This window comes from Nannospalax galili, unplaced genomic scaffold (genome assembly GCF_000622305.1).
Source record: "Nannospalax galili isolate Female #2095 unplaced genomic scaffold, S.galili_v1.0 scaffold2661, whole genome shotgun sequence".
Classification (NCBI taxonomy): Eukaryota; Metazoa; Chordata; class Mammalia; order Rodentia; family Spalacidae; genus Nannospalax; species Nannospalax galili.
Window position 1 is genome coordinate 145,112 of NW_008344387.1, and position 20,384 is coordinate 165,495.

The following is a 20,384-nucleotide window of genomic DNA, read 5'->3' on the forward strand; positions in this document are numbered from 1 at the left end:
CCTCCACCCCTAGTGCTGTCTGGTTTTTGTACATTAAGAAGCATTTTTGTTCCTTTTGTTTTTGAGGCAGGCCTTTAACTCAAGATCCTCTTGCCTTCACTTCCCAAGGGCTGAGATTAGAGGTATGAGCCACTTTGCCTGGCTTTGCTGGTTTTTAAGCTTTGAGTTTTTAAAATTACATGAGTGAGTGACTAGGAATGCAGCTCAGTGGTAGAGGATATATGTGTTTTATATGTAAAAGGCCCAGTCCTGGGCTCCATTCTCAGCTCTACCCCCAATAAACAAAATCAAATTATTCAGGAGAATGAACATTCTTCCTGTGTTTGTTCCCTTCTTGTATTTGTGTATCAACTGTCCTCTACTTATCTGTATGTTGGGATCTGGGGGTGCTCAGTGGTGGAGCACATGTTCATGGAGCCCTGGGTTCAATCTGTAGTACTATTTAAGAAGAAAACTTGGAATATTCAAGTTTTTCTTAAAATCTAGATGTATACAAACTCTAGGTACAACATACAAATTTCTAATTACTTACTTTTTTGACATAAATACCTTTTTACTTTATATTTATTTGTTTTTGGTCTTTTTTGAGACAGGGTCTCTTTGTAGCCCCAGCTGGCCTGGAACTGACTATGTAGACCACGCTGGCCTTCAACTCACAGAGATCCACCTGCCTCTGCCTACTGAGTGCGGGAATTAAAGGTGTGTACCACCATGCCTGGCTTCTTTTTAATTTTTAATTGATTTATTTTTGGGGGGTCTTTTTGAGACAGGGTCTCCCTGTAGCCCCAGTTGGCCTGGAACTCCCTATGTAGACCAGGCTGGCCTGGAATTCACAGAGATCTGCCTGCCTCTGCCTCCCAAGTGCTAGGATTAAAGGCGTGCACCACCACATCTGGCAATACTTTCTTTTTTAAAAAAATTTACTTTTATGTTTATGAGTGTTTTGCCTGCATGGGTGTATAAGTACACCCATGTGTACAAAGCCCAAAGAGGCCAGAAGAGGGTGTCAGATCCCCTGGAACTGGAGTTACAGACAACTATTAGCTGCTATGTGGGTGCTGGGAACCAAACCTGGTTTGGACCAAAACTGGGTCCTCTGCAAGAGCAGTCAGTGCTCTTTACTCTTGAGCCATTTCTCTAGCCCCACATATACTTAATTAAAAGAGTTGTTTGGAGCCAGCAAGATGGCTTGGTGGGTGAAGGCACTTTCTGTACAAGCACTGTGATTTGAACTCTCAGAACACACATATAAAGATAGGAGCAAACTGACTCCACCAAGTTGGCCTCTGGCCTCTTCCAGTGCTGTGGCACATGCACCCACACCTACATTACATGCATGTGCACACACACATACATGCACACACTAAATATGTTACATTAAAAAAATTGGGGGGGCTTTTTGAGATAGGGTCTTACTGGCTGGCTTCGAACTCACTATGTAGACTCACTAGGTCCTCGAGCTCACAGAAATCTGCCTGCCTCTGCGTTCCAAGTGACCACACCTGGCCCTAAAAAAAAAAAAAAAAAGCACAAAGCCCTGTGTGCCATCCCAGCAATGCAAAAACCAGGTATGGTAGCACATGACTATAACTGTAGCACTCAGGAGTGGAAACAGGAAGATCAGGAGTTCAACATCATCCTTGGTTACACAGTGAGTTTGAGGCCAACTTGGACTACATAGATGCTCCTCACCCCCCCACACCCCCGAAAGTTCTATTTGTATACATTCAAATCTACTGTTTGTTCCTTTTCAAAGTTTAACTGTGCGACAAGTTTTTCTGGCAAATGAGTCCTACTTTCAAAACATTCCTAATCACTCTCCAGTATTCAAGACTTGGCTTATGTTTCTTAAGAATTCCAAAGATAGGGGCTGGAGAGATGGCTCAGAGGTTAAGAACACTGGTTGTTCTTGTAGAAGACCCAGGTTCGAATCCCAGCACCCACATGGCAGCTGACAACTGTCTGTAACTCCAGTCCCAGGGGATCTGACAGCCTCTTCTGACCTCTGCGGGCATTGCACGACATGAGTGCACTTACCTACATGCAGGCAATACAGGCATACACATAAAATAAAAAAAAACAAATAAAATTAAAAAATAAATAAATGAAAAAAAAAGAATCCCAAAGATATAGCCAGGCATAATTCCAGGTCAGTCAATTATAAACAGCAGGTAAAGGGTTGAAAGACATTTCAGTTTAACTTTACCCTAACCCGTTCTTCGGTCTGAGAAACTTCCCTCTGCCATTTGCCTAAGCCCCAAGTGTCCAGGGAGCACATCAAAATTGGGAAGGCATACCTGAGGTAGGTGGGGGGCTCTGTGCTGATGGACACAGCCTTGTATTTCTCGTCATTGCCATCCAGAATCTCTTCCACTTCTGAGGCTTTCAAGAGCGTCACACTGGTGGCAAGGGTGGTGTATCCATGATCTGTAAGCAGAGAGACCCCACTGTGGTCACCCTGCTGGCAGTTCAAACAAGCTGTCAACCAATTTGATATAGCACACAAGATCCTCACATGCAGGAGGTGGGGAAAGCAAGGTGTCAAGACTCACTACTGCTGGGTGCTGGCCTCTTCCAAAAGGGCAATCTGGACTGAGGCTTTACCTAGCAGTCCTAGTGGATAAAGCCTCCATTGGGATGGATTTGGACAAATTTACCCCAGAGCACTAGCTCTAGGCAGAGATGTCTGGGGTAGCTGCAGCTCTAGAGGCTTTCAGGAAGGCTCCAGAATACCACCCCAGTGGGAAGAGGTCTGACACCACCACAATCTAGAACACAAAGCAAGGAGACAGAATGAAAAGGCAAATACTTTTCTTTTAAAACAAGAGACAGAGAGTTGGAAAGAGCTGCTTCACACCAAACAGAAGGTCCCATTCCTGAGCCAGTCCAGATGTGCTGCCTGGAAAACAAGGCAGCTTTTAGGCAACTTGACCCCTTAGCTCTTCTAGGTCTTCAGGCCATGGAGGAATCACTTGGCTATAGGAAAGAAAGGCATCTCAAGCACAAGGCAGAGGGACTACCAAGATTTCACGGGGGCTTGAGGATGGGCAGGCAAGGCTGAAGAGCCGCTGTGCTAGTGACTATGCTCCACTTGAGGACAGAGGAGACACAAGGAAGCTGTTTTAGGAATCAAGTAGAAGTGTTATAGCAATGGATTATAAGCAGCTCTGGCTCCTGCATTAAAAGAACTCCCAATTTACTCAGAATAGGAAAACCACATTAGCACCTTAGAGACACAACCAAAAAAGACAGACTACAAAGCGCACACACACCCAGGTCCAGGGCAGCTCTCTACAGGGTGCCACTGCCAAGTGGGAAGGAGTTTTGCCATCTGCCAAATGGCACGCAGTACCCATACCCAAATGTCTCCGACGGAGGGCCCAGAATGTATGAAGAGCATCTTCACCCTGCACAGAACTGCCATGGCCCAAAGCAGAACTACGTCAATAGTGTCAGATGCCTCACCTAGCAAGCCCCAGGCACAGGACAGGCCACACTGAGCGGGGTCATGCACATGAGCTTAGCACACTGGTTGCCAGGATGGAGTACTATGGGATAAATGTGCTCTGGGAGGTAAGCGGTGAAAGCCCCCGAGGGCAGCGAGGGCTAGGGCTAGCACCCGCCACTAGGGCTGCATAGAGAATGACTATGGCAACACACTCACGGCAAATGGTAGAGCATCACAGCATTCCTAAAACGTTTTGAGACCAACATGTCTTCACAGCACCTGCTACTGCCCTGGTCCCCTCACACACCCACTGGCCCAGCCAGGAATACACGCCAGTGGACCACCAAAGGCTCCCTGAGCCACCCTTACCTGAGCCATGTGTGTACTAGCAGGGTGGCCCGCCCCTGGAAAGCTCCCTGCCCTACCAAGGTCAGGCTGCAGTGAAGACACTGGAGTGAAAACGTTTTATCTTCATGACATAAGCGAGTGGTTTTGAAACAGGTTTACAAACCCTCGTGAAGACGCACCCTTAGTGTTAGGTTTTGTTTTTTTACCATGTGACGATGCAACTATTTTCTTCCTTTCTTCCACAGTGGCTAGTCGCCTCCAGAGTGAGGGGTATCTCTTGTACAGAGAACCTCGGAACATACGGAGGTAGTTTCCCACCTATGAGTAAAGCAAGAAGGCTCATTATGAGGGTCCTATCTCCACACCAAAGGAGAATGTCCTGGCATAGAGGATCTGTTAGATGGAGTGTCTAATAAAACAGGCCTCCAGGTGGCCCCTAGACCCCAGGCTTTCAATAGTCATAAAACACATTCTGCTGACATCAAGGGTTCAAGAGCAGTGCACATCTGGCCTACATCTGTGCATCCTGACAACAGAACCAACTTCCGAAAGGCCTGACCAGATGTCTACGAGGCCCCCACAGCTTAGCAAGAAGCTCATGATTCTGATTCTAGACTAAAGATCTCTGGTATGTTCCAGAAATGTAAGACTTCTGTGACCTTCTTTTATCTTAAGAAGCAAGCTTTGATATTTTTACTACATAATAAACACAAAAAGGTCTTTTAATTTTAGACAGATGCAAGATAGTATGTCCCATGGCCTCTGTTGCTTTGTTTAGTAACAAAATTCAAACCAGGGATACCAAAGGAATTTTCCAGAGTCTAAAAAGCACTTACTGGCAAGTCACAGACTGTCACGTAAATCATTCCTCCCCCAAATAGCTTTAGTTTTGTTTGCACCAGATACTATAAGTATGACCTTCTTCATGAAAAGCTCGTCCTAAGATCTTTAAAGATACTCTATGGTCTCACAGACTTCAGAAAAGATCACTTCACAGCCATACTTTAGGAGACAGCCAGTGGATACAATGTAAGGTACTGGCTCTATCTGGGAATCTGTGTCTCTTTACTCATCTGTCAAATGCTTATCAGCTCTGAATTGTGCCCCAGAAAGGATCATTTCTATTATTTTTCCCAATTTTACCTACCTATCACAGTTTACAAATAAGTCAAAGCATGTTTCTCCACTTTTCATTGAAGAAAAATTTATATGATCAATAGCCAGAGCTGCTGAACCCAAGAGCAGAAGAGCCTGAATACTGACAGCAAAGACCCCTTGTTGCTATCTGGCTTGTGGGTCATTACCATCCAAAGGTAGAGAGGTATAGCTTTCATTGGGTTTTTGAAAAGACATTGGTAGTATTGGCCCCCGTGGCTACAATAAAGGTCTGCAGGGCTCTTGTTCCATAGACCCTTCCTAAGTTCCCTTTAGATATTAAGACCCTGAGGCTCAACTGCCTATCTTTTCCTGAACCAGTCTTTGCCCTCTCTAAGCTTAAAGGAATATAAAATTAAGATGCAGGACTTGGGCATTTCTTCAAAGCTCTGTGAGTGGCCTCGCAAATCCAGCTGCTGGCAGATGGTAGGATGACAGTGATACATATTCACAGCAACTGTAGATGCCTTCCCAAGGCAGCTCCAGATGTCACAGACACACTGCTTATGCTCCAATGGCTGGCCCACCTGTCTGAACATCATGCTCATTTTTCAACACGAAGGAGCCAAGGGCTACCCATCTTTCTAATACTGTCAGAGGGACTCCAAAGAGAAGGAGTGCTACGTGACCCTAGGCTCATCCCTCAACTAAAGCCAAGCCCCCAAAGGCCAAATGCCTGTCCATTTTGGTCTCAGGGTGATTATTCTCATTCAACTGGGAGGGCCAAGCATAAAGGCACTGAAGGAGACTACAGTGAGCTTTCTAGAACCTAAAATATGCTTGGAGAGTTCAAAAAAAAAACCACGTAGCTCTAAGCACCTCTTTATATACATGAGAAAAATGAAACCAGTTAGGAATATAGCTCCATGGCCCTAGGTTCAATTCTCAGAATGAGAAAAGAGAGGAGTGAGGGAGGGAGGGGAGAGAGGGGATGAGAAGGCAGAAAAAGGCTGTAACTAAGTCTTCCGAGCTTATCTGACCATAATGCTCCACCAAATAAATGAGAATTTTCTTTTCAAACCCACTCAGAGTTAAGGCCAGATTACCATTTGATTCATCAGATCAGATAAAGGCTTCTTTAAACAAGCTGCTCTGTATTGGATGTTGGACCTCCTCAACTGCCTATGTATCCTCCAAATGCCTACTGGCCAACAAGGACCATTCTGAGCTATGGGAGATAGGTGCTGACTCTATGTCCCCAGTCAAAAACGGAAACAATAAAATCTGGATGCTTCTGACAACATTGGGCTCATGACCTGATTACAGCTTAAGACAAGAATCATGAGGTGTCCTGAAAGCCTCAGTCTGTCATGAGGTTTTATCCATCAGGAAATGCTAAACTGTCAAAAAAAAAAAAAAAAAAAAAAAAAAACCAGCAAAGAAATAAAAAAACCTCTGCAACATCCAACCGCAGGATACAGAAAACAGCTGCCAAGAGGGAATCACTGGCATTCTGAAATGGCTTTAGCTCTCCAGGGTAGGGTGGGCACTTACCTCCTCATATGAAGGACTCTACTGAAGGACATTTACACATCTGAAATTTATACCAATACCCTTTAAAAAAAAAGACCATAAACTAGTTGGTGGCTGCAGTTAACTCAAAGAAGCTACTTTGTGACACTCTGCAAAAACTTCATATACTCAACTGGTCCCCAAAGAGTAAGCAATAGGGTTTCCTCGAGTCACTGGTCCAGCTGATTCAACAGGGATTGCCACTGCTAGTTAAGAAGTAATGCTCCTTCATATCTATCCCCTATAATAATTCGAATCTGATATTCAACACTGATATTCAATGTGTCATGTGCTTCTGTCCACCCAAGAGCAAACATCCTTCCCCCACCCAGTTTCTTCAGAAACTTCCAAAGCCCATCTCAGAGGTGTAAGGAACACAAAGGGGCGGAGCCCTTCCTACGCCTCAGGCTTACAACCAGAGAGACCCCGCACGGAGCCATCGGAGGGGGAGGAGGTGCACGAAAGATGCCAAAGGGTTCAAGGGCAGAACTGCACCACCACCTCCAAGCAACCAGAGCCCCGAAGACCCTTTTTCTTCGAGTCTGCGTGGAGGTGGGCCCAAAGGCGCAGGATTCGAGGAACATCATTAAATGCACAAGTAAACCCAGACCACCTCAGCAGGGCCCGATTGGGCCCCGCCCCCGGTCCCGCCCCAGCCGCCGCAGCCACGATGAATGGAGGCGCTCGCTGAGGGCGTCAAACCCGCCCCGGGGCTTGGGCGGCGCGGTCGCGGCCTGAAGTGGAGAACGCGCCGCGGGCTACCTCAGAGCCGATCATGTAGAACTCGCCGTCGTCCTCCAGCTGGAATTTGACTGGCTTCTGCCCGAAAGTCTTGCTCAATGCCATCATCATCATTGCGGCGGCGGAGACGGGCGGCCGGGGCCGAGCTAGGAAGAATCAGGAGGGCTAGGGCGGAGCCGAGGGGAACCGAGGGGAACCGAAGCGAACCAAAGCCGGGAGGCGAACGGCAGGCCGGGCAGGCGCGAGGGGTTCCTCAGCGGCCGCCGCGGACGAAGACCAGGCCGCCCTTTGTGCGCATGCGCCGGCGTTGACGCTGCCGTGCGCGTCGCCGCCTCCTCCCGAACAAAAGGCCGGGCGCGTTCCCGCCCAGCCTCTTAAAGGAACCTCGGGCAGTTTCGCGTCCCCGGGCTTCCTCCCAAGGCTGGGGCGGTGGAAAACTTCTCACGGACAGAAATAGCCAGTGAGGCCCTGTCTCAGGCCGTGGCTTTCCTGGTCGCACAACCAGGCCTGGCACTGTGCCCCAGGAGTGACGAAAGGGTCGCTCCTGGGGAAGCCGGGGGTCTGGGCGTGTTTGGTGACCCCAGGCTGGCGCCCGTTTCTCCGCCTTAACCGACTAGGGTGCTCTAGGGGTAAATAGCCCAGTCCACAGCTGTTCCCGAGGGAATGGGAGGACTGACAGTGCAGAGGCGGGTTGGCAGTGATCGAAGATCCAGATGGTATACTTGTATTCCTCCCTTAGCGTTGCATTAAGCACAGCCCCGCCCTGTGCCTGTGCCCCTAGGGGCTTAGCCCTGAGGGGGAACAAGTACTGAGAATGTCCTAGCAGTCACCACCTGCTGAACAGGGCAATGACTCAAAAAACAAAACAACACGGTCAAGGCAACATATCACAGAAATATTTGCACGTTAGTGTTTATTGTGGCACTATTCACAATAGTCAAGGTATGGGGCCAACCTAGGTAGGAATCCCAACAGTAGAGAAATGGGCAAAGAAAATGTGATATATACAAAATGGATTGTTTCTCAGTCACAAAAAGGAAATTATGTTGTTTGCAGGAATATCAGTGCAACTGGGGATTTAAAAAAAGAAAAAAGGAATTAAGTCAATTTCAGACAAAATACAGAAATCGTTTTGTATAGGACATGAAAGAAAACTAGAGGAACAAGGGGACTAACAGGAGGTAGAGGAAAAGGAAGGTAAGGGGATGGGAGATGTACTCAACATAATAGATCCTTGCATGAAAAAAAATTTTTTAAGGCCACTAGTGAACACAAGTGATTATTTCATAAGGGTCGGTCTAATGAAATTGTAGCTGTGGCAGGAGCTACAATGGTGGTACACACCTTTTATACCAGCACCTGGGAGGAAGAGTTAGGCAGAGCTCTATGACTTTGAGGCCAGCCTGGTCTACGTTACATAGTGAATTCCAGGTCAGCCAGAGCAACATAGACCTTTTCTCAAAACAAAACAAAACAAAATAAAACCCGGTTGGGGGGGGCATCATCAGATAAAATGATCACTCAAACAGCTAGTTAAAAAGCCACTGCAGGTGTCCCTCCTGAGTGTGCAGGAATAGAGCAGGAGAAACCCTATGCATTGTGCCTAGCTCCAGGAAACTTCAAGAATGAGGGCTTTGACCCTTGCTCCCAGAGTAGGGCTGACCATGCTGACTGCAGTTGCAAAGAAGACCAGGCAGACACTTAGAAAACATACATGTTTAATGACAGTCTTCAGTTAAAAAAAAAACAAAAAGGCTTTGTACACTGTACACAGATTTACATTGGCTTTGGAGGATACCAGTGCTAGAATGAGGGCTCCAGGAAGACCAGCCTGGGACAAGGCTGAGGTATGTTGGGGCCTCTGGGGCTCAGGGTCTCCAGGAGGAAGCAGCAGCTTCCCCAGCTGCCTATGTACCTTTTGGCCTGTCAGAAGGTAGCGAGATCTAGTATCTCCCCAGAGCCTGTTTCTCAGGAAAGGCCCTACTCCAGGGCCTGGTTGCTTGGGCAAGGCAGAATGGTGCCCCTACATCTCATTTTTAGCACCAGGACCCAGCAGGAACCGTGGTTCCTGCAACCCTGTCAAGGTGCCACCTTAAGGGCCAGAGATGGAGGCCCAAGACCTCTCTCATCCTTAGGCAATGCCAAAGCCTTTGCCTTGTCCGAGACGGTTGCTGGCAGGTGACCACGACCAGCGTGGCCCTCTCTGCAGCTGTCATGGTGGTTGTACCCCCAACCCACCCCCCTGAGGAGACATAGGCTCTGTCTTATGCCTTATGCCCAGAGCCACAAAGACGGCTATGGGTCTCTTTCCTGATATAAGTGGCCTAGCAGGGGTTAGCACCCCTGAAAGCATCCAAGTTGTGGTCAGCGGAAAGTGTTGGCAGGCTCTGCACAGCCAAAGAAGTCAGGACCTACAAGGCGAGGAAAGCCCTCTAGAGCCTTCACCTTCACAGGGTCAAACTTCCAGTAGAGATGGCCGCGCAGGAAGTAGGCATAGCCTGAAGAGAAGAAGTTCAGCATGGGTAAGTGGGTACTGGGCTTTGCACCTGCCTGTCAAGCTATGCCTAGGGACAGGCACCAAGGAAAGGCTGGGTGAACAGGCCTTGGCCTCTACTGAATTCTTTGAAATCTGCAGAGCTGGTCATAGTGTCTCACGTCTGCACTCCCAGCACTCAGGAAGTAAAAGGAGGCTCAAGAGTTCAAGGTCATCCTTGATTACATTATCAAGTTTGATGCCAGCTTAGGCTACATGAGACCTAGCCTCAAAAAAAATTATTTTGCAGGCTCCAGAGCTGGCATACCAGAACCTTCTTTCCCTCCAGGGAGCCCTTTTGCCTGCCCCCAGGGACTGGTCCAGCAGGTGCTGGGAGCCTCACCTTCCCACCTCTCAGAAAGTTCTCACCAATTTCCTCGTTACCCTTCTATACCTGCCCACAGACCACAGAGGGTATCTTCAAGATCCAGAACTTGAGGCTATGCAAAGTAGTTTTCCCAGCCAGTCCCAGTATAGGCATAGAAGCAAAGAGGGGGCCAGCAAGTGAGGGAGCACTGGCTTTGAATTCCAGCGTGGTTCTTGGCCCCTGAGCTTGGGGGAAGACTGGTGTTCTGTGGTTAGGAACAGTGACTGTTTAATGGGAGTCCTGGGTCTACAACTGTTCATCTGGGTGGTACAGTTAAGAGATCTCATTGCCTGTACATGTTTGCCCCTTGAAAACTGTGTTAGTAAGACATGTTATGGTGTCAGAAGGTTGTTCTGGGAGTTATGAGACAGATAAGGAGCTTGATGCTGTGCCTGGAGCATCATCTGCCCTTGGTATACAAAGTATTTCACAGCTGTAATCAAGGGAAGGGGCAAGTCATTGTGCCTCTCTGGCTCTCAGTCTCTTCATTTGTAACATAGAGCACAACACCAGCTGGCCACCAGAAGGGCAAATGGTGCTGGACAAAGGACCTATGATGGTGAGTCCGGCCTCATGAAGTGGGTGTGAGGGGGGCCAATCACTACTTTGGTGATGCTAGGCCTGTTGCACTCACTTCCCTCCCACTACCCCACTCCTAACTCACCCTCAGCATCCTGGAAGGCAGCATCTATTTCAGAGGGCACCCCTCGCCAATCAGTGGCACGGCGGGGTACAGGATTGTCCACACGACGGGTCTTGGGGTGGAAACGCCAATAGTCTCCACCTTGGAAGAAGTAGATCTTGTTCTTCTCAGCACCCCAAACCAAGGCGGCATGGACTAGGGATCCCTCCAGGCCCAGCTCAGAGAGTGGTGCAGGGCCTAGGACTGGCTTCTCACCATTATATACCCAGTACTGAGCACCTGCCAGAGAGGAGAGGCTTCCAGGAGCTGCCAAGCTATCATGCCCAGTCACTGTCAATCTGCTTGGCCGCCATCAGGGACTCTCCCAGCCAGTTTCCTTGTCTGTAAAACATGCTATCCAATACTGCCTGCTTAACACCCCTACCCCAGAGGGATGTTAGAGCCAGCGAGGACAAGCCAGGTAGAGAAGGCTCTATAAAGTAACCCATGCTGAGGTTCTTCTGGTCAGCAGAGGGCTGCCCATCACAGATGCTTGCTGACCATCCCCTGGGCCCCAGCCCCAGTTATAAACAAGCCACTGGCTACCTTGGAATACACATAGAGGTTTCTGCCACCTGGAATGTTCCAGCTTGCCATCTCTGCCAGCTAAGTTGAAATCACAGGCTCCAAGGCCACCAAACCTGGATCAGTTGCCTGCTCTGCCTTTTCTAAGCTCGGTGCCTTAAGTAAGTTATTCTAACATGTCTAAGTCTGGGTCCTCATCTCTAAAGCTTCACTGCACAGGATGGCTTTGGGGGCTGAATGTACTAGCATACCAGCATAGCTACTCTGATCTCACTTCAGGAGACTCTCGGCTCTGGCCAAGGAGTGTGCCCCACCCCTCGCTTTTTTTTGCCTTGGATCTGAGACCTCAGGGCACCCTCTCCCTCTCCATTGTGTCCCTGAGTTTTCCGTCTGTTACTACCCCTGGCTGACTTCCAACTCCCACTCACCTTGGAAGAACCAGATATGGCCCTGGGCATCTTCAAAAGCTGCATCCACAGGATTAGGCAGTCCTTGCCAGTGGCGAGAGGCCAGAGCAGGATATCCAGGCTGCAACTGGCCACCACGTAGCCGCCACACAAAGCCTGCCTTGAAGAAGAAGAGCTCGCCTCGGATGGTGGAAACTGCATCAAAGGAGGCCTCACAAGCATCTGGTGGGGTTTGCGGCTAGGGTGGGAGAGAGGAACAAGAAAAGAGCCTCTACTAGAGTCAAAGAGACCAGCAGAGGGGAACGGGCAGGGCCTCACCTCTGTCTTCCCCCCTCCCCCACTTTCCAGTCTCACCTCTAGCAATGCAATCTCGTTGGTATCTATCCCAGCCTGGGGGGTCAAGGCTGGGGCCTGGGAGGTGGGGGCAAGCCAGGGCCGGCCATAGAGGTGCTGGATGCCCCTGCGGTCATCTGGGCTGAGACTCAGGGGATAGCGGAAGGTGTAAAAAGGGGACATAAGGGCCTTAGCTGCTGTGGTGTGTTGCAGCCCCAGCACATGGCCAAATTCATGAGCTGCCACTTGCAGCAGGTCTGTGCCTGGAAAAGGGAGGTAGGTTAATAACCTCCTGCCACCAGTCACCCAAGCTCCAAACCCCAAGTGCTTGGTAAGTTCCTCTTCTCTCTGTTCCCTAGTTGCCCCATCTGGAAAAGTGGTCTTGAGCACATACCTTGGTTGTCCCCAATAGTCCAAGTCTCATCATAGTCAAAATGCACATCCCCTTCTCGGTGGGTTTTGGGGAAGAAGGCATGGGCCAGGATGCCCCCAGGCCCATCAAATGGCAGGTTGTCCCCATGCCAGTACCTGTGGGTGAGTGGGAGCACAGTCAGAGGCTGTTGGCAATGGGATTTGTTCCCAAAAGGATCCTAGGTCACAGAATTCACCTGGTGAAGTCGATCATGATGTCAGCGTGTCCCTCATGCACCTCAGTGAAGGTGAGCGGTGTCACCTCACTCCACACCTGGAGAGCTTCTGCCACTGTCTGTCGCACCTGCTCCCTTATAAGCTGCCATGGGAACCGGAGGATCCTGGGGGGAGGTGGAGGGGTCTGGGCATGCAGCAAGGAAGCCCCTGGGAACTGGGAATGGTGATGCATACCTTTCATCCCAGCACTCAGGAAGCTGAGGGAAGATTGCTGTGAGTGTGAGGCCAGCCTTGGCTATATAATGAGTTCTAGGCCAGCGGCTACAGTATGAGATCCTGTCTCACTCCCTTCACCTAAAAAAACAGTATTGCCTCCAGATGCTCAGTGGATGTGTATGCTCTGGCCTCAGGTGCAGGGAGTTTCCCTGGCCATGTGGGTACACCTTTATATGGGTTTGTGCATGTTTAGATGCACACAGGTGTCTTCACAAGGGTGAAAAAAACACAAGGAGCCCTATGAACTGAGAGTACCACTCACTGTGGGGAGCCTTGTCATGGTTCCAGGTTCCCCAGTCAGGAAGTTCCTGTGGCTCCCCTTCCATCTCTGCATCAATGCCATGTGCCTGCAGCCATCCTTCTCTCTCAGGCTAAGTCTCAGCTTCGTCACCTGCCGAGGGACCTCCTATACCACCAGCAAGGAGTCTACCATTATCTCTCTCTACCTACCATGGTTTCCATCTGCACAAGGCCTAGATAGTTACAGTAGATTTGAACAGCCTACTGGGGCTGTGGCTTTGTCTCATTCACCATCAGTTTCAGGCCTTGCCCTAACAGGTCCCTAGTAGATCTTGCCTGAGTGCTTGAACACCTGTCACTCAGGCATGTGCTAAGGCTCTTCTAGGCAGCAAGAGGGTACTGTTTGTGTGTTTAGACAGAGGTTCCAGGTTATTGGTCCATGGATGATGGGGGAGGTGTCAGTGAGCATGTGGGTCTGTGTGCTACGTGAATGTGGCCCTGCATATCTCAGGATGAAGGTGTAAGGACAGCCTACAGTCCTGCTCCACTAGCCTTTGGCCCCTACCTGTAGGTGAGGTCTGTCTTCTCCCAGCGCCCTCCTGACAGTACAAAGCGCTTCTGCCTGTTGCGGGCATTCAGCACATCAGGTGGGTCAGGTACACCACATCTTGGAGGTCTGGAGCTACCATTAGGCCTAGGGGCCTGGTGGGAGGCAGGGACAGATGTCAAGCTTCTAGGCAGAGCCCTGTGCAAGGGCTGCAGCCCTCTCTTCACAGGGTGGTAGTGGTGGATATCCTGAACAAGAAAAAGAATGCAAGAACCAAGTCAGGCACTGAGGTTTGAGATGTGACTCTTCAGCACAGCGCGCTCATCTCAGGCCCACTGAGCTGCTAGACAAACGGAGGGGCTGGAAGGGGTGCTGGCATAAGGCAGAACCCTTTGGCCCTAGGTTGAACCTCTGGCTTCCTGACACTTTGTTCCAAGGCACCAAACTTCTTCTTTTTCCCCTGTCGGAGGGTCCTGGGTTATCTGTCACCAACTCCTATTGATTAGACTAAGGAGGTCTGGATGAGGACACATAGAAACTAGGGGAGCATGAGTCTATGAGCCCCTAACTGCATTCTCCAAACACACCTAGGTAAGGACTCCACAAACCTTCCAAGGATGCTCCCCTCCCCCAGCATGGAGGCACTGCAGCTTTCAGTATGGTCTTGGCTTCCCTGACAAATGGGGGCGAGGGCTATCTTTCAATGGTGTTATCTAAGAGCACAAGGTATGCATGTAGGACACTTAGCACAGGCCTAGGCACTCACAGGGTAACAGGTGAGATTTCGTTTTTTGGGTGTATGTGGGAGTGATGGGGATGGAATACACATGTATTCTACTACTGAATGACACCCTCATCCATCTGAGGTTGGAGTTCTAGTAGAGATGCTGTTGCTGGACACAGAGGGAGCTGGATCTGTGGTCTTCTGCCCCTTTCATGCAGGGAGAATGAGGGCAATCATCTCCCACCCCATCAAAGCCCCAGAACCACAGATGGAAACTGTGATCAGAGCTGCATCCTCCCACATTCTTCAAGTCCCCAGGGCAGAAATTATAGTTCTCCCTTTGGAGTTTAACTCAGTGGTAGAGTACTTGCCTATATTGAATTCCCAGTTCTTGAGGGAAAAAAAGTTGTACTGTGGGGCTGGAGAGATGGCTCAGCGGTTAAGAGCACTGAGTGCTCTTGCAGAAGACCTGGGTTCGAGTCCCAGCACCCATATGGCGGGCTATGAACTGTCCTTAACTCCAGTTCCAGGGGAATCCGAAGCCCTCTTCTGACCTCCTTGGCATTGCACAACATGGGTGCACTCACATACATGCAGGCAATACACTCGTACACATAAAATAAAAATAATAAAAATTTTTTTTTAAGTTGTAATGTAAGAAAAGCAGAAGCCCTAGAGCTGGGCTTGGTGGCATACACCTTTAATCCCAGCACTTGGGAGGCAGAGGCAGGCAGATCTCTGTGAGTTCAAGGCCAGCCCAGTCTACATAGTGAGTTCTAGGACAGCTGGGGCTACAGAGAGACATCTGTCTCAAAAAGAAAAGAAAAGAAAAAAGAAAAGAAAAGAAGGAAGGAAGGAAGGAAAGAAAGAGAAAAGAAAGAAAGAAAGAAAGAAAGAAAGAAAGAAAGAAAGAAAGAAAGAAAGAAAAGAAAGAAAGAAAGAAAGAAAAGCAAGCAAGCAGAAGCCTAAAAGTCAGGAAGTCACCCAGAAAGGGCATGGCAGGCTGGGTGACAGCCGTGGTTATGAGGTCAAAGGAAAGAACCTGGCTCAGACCCCAGACAGAAGTTGGGCTGGAGGAGAGGAATGGAACTGTGCTTTTTGCACCTGTCTGGTACAGGCCTATAGTGGCTTTCCTTCCTGTAGCCATATTTGGGGCAGGAGCCTGACCACTCAGGTTCCATGCTCAGCCTCAGCCTGTGACAGCTCTCTCAGGCTTCAGGCACCTCAGGGATCTGGTCAGGGTCCCAGTCTTTCAAGCTCTCCATTCCAAATCTGTGGACTCAGCACCCAAGAACATGCCACAATGAAGGGGCCTTTGGAACCATGAGGGTATGTAGAGTTACTCAGGATATGAGGCCCCAAACCAGTTTCCTCCTAGTTTCGGAGCTTCCTTATTGTGTGGTTCCCTGGCACAGCACAGACTTCATGGCATTGTGGCTTCCAGCTGGTTCTGAGAAGACTGTCACTGAACACTTACCACTGATGAAGGCTAAGACACTGCCCACAGCTTTATTGACATGTGCCTAACCTGCTGTAGCTCTTCCCAGTCTACCCTCACTAACCATATTTCTCAGATGAGGAAAAGAACAATTTGCTCAGGCAACAAGTGGCAGAAAGCAGATTGTGCTCACAGCTCACCCACTCCCTGGTGTCTCTATTCTGCTCTTTGAAGATGGAATCATCTGTCCTCTCAAGGAGGAACCCAGGCTGGCCTCCCTTGGGTAGTAGAAGAGAAGGGATGAGAAGTTATGGTGCACCTGCTGCCTCTCAGGCACTTTGCACAGGGGCTCACTGAAACTCTACCCTGGGAACTCCAAAGTGTATCACAGTGAAGAGATGGACCCTGGTCTGCATGACTAGCCACAAGGGCCTGCCCCATTTGGCTGACAGGAAAAACAGATTCCTCTCCCCAACTCAAGCAGTGGTCAAGTGACCCTCTCAAAGAGGGACAGAGTGCTAACATCCCTTGGGAGCCCCTCACAGCCCAAAGCCTAGCTTGCCAGCACTGTCTTTCTCCTCTGCTACCAGTGAGGCCGGTGCAACAGCCATAAAAGATAGTGGAGATGTATACCCCTTCTGTTCCCACCATGGTCTCCTCAACACTCCCCACCCCTGTGAGGTACCAAAGGCCATCCGGATCACTGGATCATGGTACTCAGTGCAGGAACAAGGGCCAATCTGTGAGCTTCCGAAAGCCTAATTCTATGCCATGGCTACCTTGGAAAAAATCAGTCTTTGCTGAGCAGCAGCTTCTCCATATGTCAAGTGCTGATAGTGCCACAAGAAGAGGTAAATGACATCCTTCTGTAATTCCTGCAGCAGCATCTGACACAGAGAAGGTCTCTTACCTGATCCTATTCCTTTAGGCCCTGCACTCTCACACTTGGGAGTCTCTTCTCCCCAAATTCTGTCTTCCTAGGACTAGTGGGATCCAGTGAGCAGAATGGTGAACACAGAGCACCCCTGGCCTCCCCTATAGTCCTGGTGAGTTTGGGGAGAGCCATTACCTCATATGAGGATGAAACAAGAGTCCAGAGAGGTTAAAGAATTTGCCCAGGATCATACAGCAAGCCAGACAAGAGCTGAGCCCAGACCACCCCTCCAACCTTGGCCAATCACCAAAAATTCACATTCTTGAGACACATTTCTGCTTCTAGTGCATTCCCTCTTTCTCAGCCAGCAGCCTCTTTTTCAGCCTGCCCTGTGGAGGGGCCTGACTCATTCTGCCCCGCCTCCTCTGGCCTGGCAGCTGCTAAGCCACAGCCTCAGACACACTTAAAGGACTCTTGGCTGACCCAGTCTCCTGGCATAGCTCAGAGGCTCAAGGTCGGTACTGGATCAACTTCCAGTCCAAGCAATGGGAGGAACCTAGTGGAAGGCAGATAAGAGAGGACCCCAGACAAGGAAGCTCCTGGGAAAGAGCAGACTGGTGGTGTCCTTTCTTGGACCTCAGTTTGCTTTTGGTACAATGGGGAAATGCTGCTGTCAGTAAGAGTCAACCTTGAGAGGAAGGTACTTTGGTAGGCTCTGAGGAGGGCAGGGGAACATCATCTTGACTACCTGATGCTCAGAGAAGGAATACAAACTGCCCAAGTCATATAAATCACTCAGTGCACAGGCGCATCTCCAGGCTTCTCTGCCTAATCTTCACTGCCCACCCCACACCCCATCCCCAGCTGGCTCCAGGAGGGAAGGCAGCTTCCTTGGCCACTAGGTTATAGAGCTTTCATCAACTCTGAAAGCTGGGGCCTGGGATGGATAAATATTTACAGAGCTCTTCTGGCCCTGCTCATGGCAGTCTAGGGATAAAAACATTGGAGGTAACCCCAAATGCTCCCTGCATGTCTACAGAGTGTCAGACACTCAGCTCAGATCCCACCCTACTGGTCCCCCAACCCCCGCATACATGAGTGGTCACAACTGCAGTTGTGTGCCTTGCATTGTTTCCTTTTATCCTCAACGCCCAACAGTAGGCACGGATGCCCCCAACCCCACTGTCCTCTCATTATAGATCAAGGGGTGGCAGAGAGCATTCACACAGGCTCTTATGGTTCAAATAACCCAGATCTCTACAATCCCCCTGCCCAACACTTGAGTTCAGCTACTACCTCTGGAGGTTGGGGGGGGGTGGGATCACTCTGCTCCATGTTCTAGAGGTGAGGTTTATTCTACCTGAGGTGTTCATCATCCCAATACCCCACCTTACTAAACACTTCTGCTCCGTGGCCAGTGTTGGCTGGTCAGAGGGACCAGTCCCAGGATATCCACCTGTCATACCTTCCTTCTCTTCTCTCATAGCTGCCTAAGCTAGGCAGCTGAGGGCTGGGTACCCACTAGGTACTGCAGGACTGGTAATGGTCCCTGCTCTGGCCCCAGGCCCAGCCTAGCTGCTTCTGTGACAGGTACCTCAAAGCCCAGCCTAGGAGGATGCAGTCATTGGGACACACTGGGCTGCCACCCTCAGAGTCCTTCTCCTTCCAATCCCTCCCCACGGTTGCTGCTCTCTGATCCGCCCCCCCCCCCCATTTCCACCCTTTCCTTTCTCTTCCTGCCTTTTTGCTCTCTGGGGGTCTAAACCACCCAATTTCAGTTCAGTGGTCCCTTTCTTTCTGACTGCCCCTTGATGACCACACACAACATCACTCGCAGATGCTTGCTTCGTGGGCTACAAGTTCCCCAAACTTTCTCCTGCAGGTGTCCTGGGATGGCGCCTCCCTCCAGCTTAGGGCCCCATCTTCCTTTTCCCAGTTCCTCCTTTATTCTCCATCCACTGGAGGGCCTCTCACCTGGCGGCTGACACCCGCCTGGGATTTGCTTCTTTTCTTCCTGTGATGAGCAAGGAACCCTGTATCCCACCCACCTAGGCTACTTCCGACAACACACACTTCAGCATCCCCAGTTGGGGCAGGAGGAACCGCTCCCCAAGCAGGGAGGGGCGCATGAGTCCAGTGCCAAGTCGCACCTCTCCAGCCTGAGCGATCTCGGCATAGGCTCCATTTGCGTACCGCCACTGAGGGGACGCTCACTATCAAACCCACAGAGACCCCAAAGACGTTTCGGGGACCGACTGCGCCACGGTACCCGGGACTCCCGGTGCATCAAGCTCAGCAAGTGGGCCCAGCCCGCGTGCCCAGCCCTCCCTTGGGGAGGAGCGACGGGCACTCACCGGTGACCTGGCCCGGGCCATCAGCCCTGGCGGCGGGAGCAGCAGCAACAGCAACAGCAGCGGAGGCGGTGGGAGCAGGAGGGCGCGCGGGAGAGCGCGGAGGAGCCAAGTGGCCCGAGCCATCCGCCCTGGGGCTGCTGGGCCTGCTGGGCAGCGCCGGGCCACAGCCCCTTATAGCCTTCGCCCCGCCTCCGCCGCGCCAGGCCCGCCCCCCCCCTCCCCGGCCGCCTTTTGTTCTAAATTCTACGGGACTGCAGCGCCTGCCTGGGTGGGGGAGGAGTGCCCCGAGGGGCTGGGCCCGCTGTGTTTGGGGATTAGATCTGGTGAGAGAGATCAATCCTGCTGATCTCCAACCCCACTTTCGGGAGCCTCATCATTTGGCAGGCCTCCACGGTGGCCTGACCTCCGACCTTTTTAAAGCCTGTGACAGGTGGTCAAATTCCCCCAACCTCACAGCCCCAGCTGATTCACTGGGAAGATGGCACAGTAGCTCCTGTGAGGAAAGGACTAGTAAAGTGTGACCCAGAGGAAACCAAGGCTTGTGACAGAAACTAGCCAGCCCCTCATTTTAAAACAAACCAGAGACAATTATAGATAGGGAAATCGAGGCTCTTAGAGGGAGGGGGCAGACTTTTCTGTACTAGTAGGTAAATGGAGGGGTCAGATGGCTGGAAGAAGGGCATAGGAGGGTGTCTCAGTAGAGCACTGGAGGCCCAGGCTTTCCCCTGGGTCAGTCCCTGGCTAATGGGCTTTTCCTGACCACTGGGGCCAGCCATGAAGGAACAGGGGAGAGAATCAACGTGAGAGCTATATCCACAAACTGGGAAGGATCCTGCAGTCTCCTCACTGTAGGGGTGCCCAGTCCTGCTGTGCACACCCTCCCATGACAGGGGGTCTCTCCACTGTACTGGCAACTCCCCAAAGCCAAGATCCAGGCAGCGCTCCCTCCCAAGCTGGCAGGCAGAGCCCTGAGCTGCTGCTAAGTGAGGCTGGGTTGTAGACAGCCAGCCTGAGTCAAAGAAGGGCTGGGAATGCCCTTCACAGCTTCTCCAGTAAAACTCCAGAGAGACCCCTAGAGGACCAAGAGGTCCAACACAGCCAAGAGTTTTCTGAGTTGACTACAGTATTTTTTTTTTTTTTTGCTTTACATTTGGACATTTATTTTCATAAAAATAATCTTTTTAGAAAAGGGAACAAGTTGAGACACTGTTTTTAGATAATCTAAAAGCAAAATGTAGATGTAGAAAAAGTTAACCATGAAAAGAAAACTATATAAGAAATGAGTTAGTGTC

General features: G+C 50.3%; 2 protein-coding genes and 1 long non-coding RNA gene across 6 annotated transcripts in view; 1 reads left to right on the forward strand and 2 right to left on the reverse strand.

Annotated features, from left to right (window-relative positions):
• Positions 1-7,516, reverse strand: part of Smarcb1 (SWI/SNF related, matrix associated, actin dependent regulator of chromatin, subfamily b, member 1) — a 33,285-nt gene extending 25,769 nt beyond the window's left edge. Inside the window, exons 1-3 of one of the 2 annotated variants that reach the window (XM_008840621.3) lie at positions 7,226-7,516; positions 4,003-4,114; positions 2,298-2,427 (exon numbers count right to left, since the gene is read on the reverse strand). In XM_008840621.3, coding sequence (XP_008838843.1) covers positions 2,298-2,427; positions 4,003-4,114; positions 7,226-7,318 — 335 coding nt within the window. In that variant the 5' untranslated portion in view covers positions 7,319-7,516. Of the gene's footprint in view, positions 1-2,297; positions 2,428-3,975; positions 4,115-7,225 lie in introns of both variants that reach the window. The other variant, XM_008840620.3, reaches the window with a different exon arrangement.
• LOC115071632 lies at positions 4,129-6,323 on the forward strand. The gene is made up of 2 exons (XR_003850738.1): positions 4,129-5,151; positions 5,182-6,323. It is a non-coding gene; the product is annotated as an uncharacterized LOC115071632 (long non-coding RNA).
• A 619-nt stretch (positions 7,517-8,135) lies between the features above and the next one.
• On the reverse strand, positions 8,136-19,265 carry Mmp11 (matrix metallopeptidase 11). Of its 3 annotated transcripts, none has more exons than XM_029567156.1 (8): positions 19,093-19,265; positions 13,721-13,950; positions 12,660-12,896; positions 12,446-12,579; positions 12,073-12,314; positions 11,740-11,956; positions 10,769-10,888; positions 8,136-9,702 (listed from the first exon to the last, which is right to left on the reverse strand). In XM_029567156.1, exons 1-8 carry the CDS (start codon positions 19,213-19,215, stop codon positions 9,569-9,571), a joined length of 1,437 nt encoding a protein of 478 aa, XP_029423016.1. In that variant the 5' UTR covers positions 19,216-19,265; the 3' UTR covers positions 8,136-9,568. The 3 variants fall into 3 exon arrangements, with proteins under 3 accessions (XP_029423016.1, XP_029423015.1, XP_008838844.1); XM_029567155.1 differs by having other exon boundaries at positions 8,138-9,702; positions 10,769-11,026; XM_008840622.3 differs by having other exon boundaries at positions 8,851-9,702; positions 10,769-11,026; positions 12,660-12,803.
• Between the last annotated feature and the right edge of the window lie 1,119 nt (positions 19,266-20,384).

What these genes read in the sequence shown, in the direction of transcription:
- Mmp11 (XM_029567155.1), bottom strand. Translation starts at nt 19,215, where the DNA reads ATGGCTCGGGCCACTTGGCTCCTCCGCGCTCTCCCGCGCGCCCTCCTG. An exon ending in AAGACAGACCTCACCTACAG is followed by an intron (nt 12,897 to 13,720) that starts GTAGGGGCCAAA and finishes ATCTTCCCTCAG; the next exon opens with CTTCCTGAGTGCTGGGATGA. An exon ending in ACGAGATTGCATTGCTAGAG is followed by an intron (nt 11,957 to 12,072) that starts GTGAGACTGGAA and finishes CTCCCACCCTAG; the next exon opens with CCGCAAACCCCACCAGATGC.